This window comes from Gobius niger (genome assembly GCF_951799975.1).
Source record: "Gobius niger genome assembly, chromosome: 4".
Taxonomy (NCBI): domain Eukaryota; kingdom Metazoa; phylum Chordata; class Actinopteri; order Gobiiformes; family Gobiidae; genus Gobius; species Gobius niger.
In genome coordinates, this window is record NC_136855.1 from 8,509,351 (window position 1) to 8,513,672 (window position 4,322).

The following is a 4,322-nucleotide window of genomic DNA, read 5'->3' on the forward strand; positions in this document are numbered from 1 at the left end:
TTTGAAACTTCTCTTGCACAAATGATTGTGTTGGTGCTTCAGTCTTGTTTATGAGAAGTTGCGATAATAAAGTTTGTCCACAAGAGGTCAGTGTTCAAACAGAATGAAGCTGCTCAGAGACTTCGAAGCATACAACACTTTTTTGCTCGGAAAGCCTCAAAGTGTTACGAAGGCATAGACCTTTTAACTAATTACCGATACGCAGTTCTGTCCCCTAATCTTGACATTTGGAATTAGTTTATATTCATTTAATAATAACATGAGATGTTCTTTGAATGCTCAGTTATTTATTTTTTATCCCAGGACTGTTGTTTCTCCTGGGAGTTTTGCGTCGCGGTTTAGTTGGGCTCCTCGTCCGACGACTCTGTGTTCATGACCAGCAGCGGCAGAGCGTCGCGGGGCACAGTGTAGTCGGACATGTTCGGGAGTCCCGAGATGACGCAGCAGTTCAGTGCGCTCCTGAGGATCCCCATGTCCCTGACCCTGGTCCATTTGTCCAGCAGGTGATCGTAGGACTCCACGTCATCGATGGTGGTGAAGCCGTTAAAGCCTCCAACCACAAAGATGCGGTCGTCCAACACCTCGATGCCAAAGTTACTGCGGGGGGTGTGCATGGAGGCCACCATGCGCCAGCGCCTGGTGCGGGGGTTGTAAGCCTCGACGCTGCGGAGACGGGTGTTTCCATCAAATCCTCCAACCTATGTGAGAAAGATGAGATGTCACTTGCACTTTATATTCCTACTGCACTTCAACTGTAAGCGTTAACATAGTTAGTGCACAGAGAAGCATATTGGAAAATGTTTGAAATACTTCAGGTACTTGCTTTCAATTAACTTCTAGTTAGAAGCTAAACTTGTGTTGCACTGTCCAATAATATAAAGAATTATTGTGAATCACTCAAAAAGCACAATGATGCAGCTAGCTAATACTTACAGCATAGATTTGGTTTGCGTATGCAATGACAGCAACGCCACTGCGCCTGGTGATCATTGGAGCGATAGTGTCCCACTGGTTGGTTTCAGGGCTGTAGCACTCCGCTGTCTGAAGACATTCTCTGCCATTGAAGCCTCCACAAATGTAGATCTGCACAAATCAGAACAACAGGGTTTTAGTATTCAAACTTTGTTAGATTGTACAAAAAATAACTTGGATTTTTAAAGCTACACTATGGAACATTCTGACACCGACAATGGCATTTCTGATGGCAGAATAAAGCATAAGGAAGAGAACCAAATGGCTACTTCTAGTCAAAGCAAAGAAGCTACATCTCCATGAAAACAAGCTTCCCGTTAAGTCAGGTTTGAGCTGCTTAAAAGTCATGGGGGAATCATCACGATTTTTGATGGTTCCACCAACAAAATACACGCTATAAAAGTAATCCATTCATATGTATAATTACTGTATCGCGTGAAAATATTACACGTGTGGCTTTAATTTAGCATCTTGAGATATTTCTCACCTTGTCATTAAGCGTGGCACAGTTGGCGTCACTCCTCTGCAGGCTCATGGGTGCGATCAGGGACCACCGGTTGGCCATGGGGTCAAAGACTTCGGCCGCGCTCAGCCGCACTTGTCCGTTGTATCCGCCCATGGCATAGATGCGGTCATGCAGCACCGCCACGCTCACGTAGCAGCGCCTGTGGTACATCGGAGCCATCTCGTGCCAAGTGCGGGTGTGCACGTCCAGGCGCCGCACGCTGCTGAAATGCTCCATTCGGTCAAACCCCCCAATGCAATAGACCGACCCGTCGAGGAACACTGTACCGTGGTACGCTCTCGGCCTCTCCTCGGGGATCGTCACATCAACCCAGCGATTGGCCTTATAGTCGTACGCCTCGATGCCATTGGTCGGGTCGCTGCCACTCCATCCGCCGATGGCCAGTAGAATCGCTCCAGGCAGCCGGGGGCGGAGCAGAGGGTTGCTGAAGCGCCTGCCGACAGAGACGTTATGGGCTTCCTCCATAGCCTCAAACACAGTGTTCATGCAGTCGTCGTTAGTTTCCACCAATGCGTTCTGCAGAACTTTGTCGCGCATGCAGCTGAAGGTCATCAGAGACAGCCGCACCTGAAAGAGAAAGCAGACTGTTCACTATATGGTCTGCACAATACGAGCTGAAACAAGCGATATCCGATCCCCGTCCTGAATATTGTGATAGTGCTATTATTGCGATTTGTTGCCGAAACATTTCAGCACAATCTTTCAATTCAAACAAACAGGGACAGTGCATGTTAATGAACATGCATGGGACTCATGCACGGAAAGACACCGCGCCGGATTGTAGCCTCGGGCTAATCTGCACTCTCAAACACACTCCATTCAGTCATTTAGAGAAATTAGGTCTAACAGTCGTGGCATGGCGCACCAGCCTGTGGTAATTAGTGTCTGATCAATAGAGTAAAATCTAATAACATTACTGAACATCGATGAAGCATACATTTGTCAGCAGCTGAGGGAATCCTCCTTTGCGCTCCTCCAGGGCATGATTGGTCCAGTGCACAATCGCGTCGAACACGACAGATTCACTTTTCACATTGAGCTCGTCGGTTTCTGTGATGCTTGTCAACTCCTGAACTGTCAGCTGCAGGAACTCGTCGCAGACTGCAACCTCCTCGAAGTTTTTCAGGATGTAACGCCAGGCCAAGTGTCTCGTCGTGGGTGAAATTATAACATCGGAGAGCTTCCAAATGCCAATGCAGTTCTCAGGGCACATGTGACGCTCCATGTAATCAAAGCAGAACTCTACCAGGGTTTCCAGGAGGAGCATGTCGGCAGCCAGGACCAAAGCCTGGATGTCAGTCCTGGACAGGTTGACATTTCCTGTGTAGATGAAGTCGAGCACCAGCGACATTGCTTCTGAAGAGATTCCGACGATTGTGAAATCTCTGTTGAAAAGATGGTCACCACTTTCAAACATGGCTCTGTGAAGAAGAAAAAGAAGACAAGCATTATGAAAACTTTAGATTTTAAAGGCCTTTTAGTCACATTTTACACCACAGAAATAACAGTAACAGTAATAAAAGTTTGGAAGTAGCATAGTAATAAGAGATAACTAAGGATAATGCATTACCACACCAAAATACTAACGCGAGCCATGTTTCCATGTCCATAAATGACCATTACCAAGAACTAAATTAGGTGTCTGTCCGGTTTGTGTGTATTTATCAATTTACAATGTTTTTACACTGGTAGGTACAAAGTTTTCCCCATCCTATGACTACATAACTGTGCTGTAAAGTGCTACCGACATGTTTAGGGCATGTGCATGAAGAAACAAGCAGCATAGTTTGTTTTAAGCTTTCTTAACCGAAGATATAACAATATAATCCGACATGTCCTCCTTTGTGCACTGGATCTTTATGCTTTATCTTCTGGTTACCTAAAGCTGCACTACACAGGATTGCTGAGATGTCAACTCCTGCACTGAGCCCTTTAGAATTGGGAAATGAGGAGAGAGTAGTGTAGATGCCTGTGTCAGTTCCCAGTCTGCAGTGGTCAGTGACGTTCAGAAGTGGTTCAAGAATGAGCAGTGGTGAATCATTGACATGTGTTTATAATGTGTGTTTGGTTAATGCCAGCTGTGAAAGGAGGATCATTTGTCTTTGTAATTAACCTAAAGAACCCTTGAAAAAGAAATATTTGAAATAAACCCCCTTTTCACATGTGAAAGCTGCTGGTCGGGCTACCGTGACGTACCTGAAGTAACTGCTGGAGCTGCCAAGGATGACTTTATGAACTGGAAACTGGTCATCCTCCACTTTCAGCACTGCGTCACAAAACATGTTTGTGCGCCGCATCTCGGCGTACAAAGCTTTGTATATTTCTGAGTTTGGAGCTTGGTCGCTCATGTTTGGGAGCGAGTGCAGAGCGACACGGTGCACACGCAGAGCAGAGAGGGTCTCGTTCGGGTGCGCCGGGGTGAACGTCTTGGGTGTGAGTGCAGGAGACTGTAGTCTGTGTCTGACTCTGAGACTGAAATGGTTTGGAATCACGCCCAAATTGCCTTGGTAATGGTCATGTGTGTTCCGGAATAAGTGTCGCCGGGGACATCAGTGTGACGTAATGCTAATTCAAAATTTAGAATGGAGTGGTCATGCCTCACAAGAGGGTCCCGGGTTTGATTCCCAGGGTGGAGGGGCCTTTCTGTGTGGAGTTTGTGTGTTTTCCCCGTGTCTGTGTAGGTTTCCTTTGATTGACTGCTTGATTGATTGATTGATAGATATGTTGCTACGTCATAAGAGCAACTGCAGTGGTAAAACTTTAAGCATAAACAGACCACATGCTGACAATAACAAATGCTCTCCTTATGATCGGCTGGACATTG

The 4,322-nt window shown here is 46.3% G+C and overlaps 1 protein-coding gene across 1 annotated transcript; it reads right to left on the minus strand.

The window, feature by feature from the left end:
• Positions 1–338: 338 nt before the first annotated feature.
• LOC306962399 (kelch-like protein 10) lies at positions 339–3,795 on the minus strand (the record flags this gene model as incomplete). The annotated part of the gene is made up of 5 exons (XM_079555519.1): positions 339–698; positions 934–1,083; positions 1,460–2,065; positions 2,436–2,919; positions 3,695–3,795. The coding sequence occupies 5 exons, from the start codon at positions 3,793–3,795 to the stop codon at positions 339–341; spliced, it is 1,701 nt and encodes a 566-aa protein (XP_079411645.1).
• Positions 3,796–4,322: the final 527 nt, after the last annotated feature.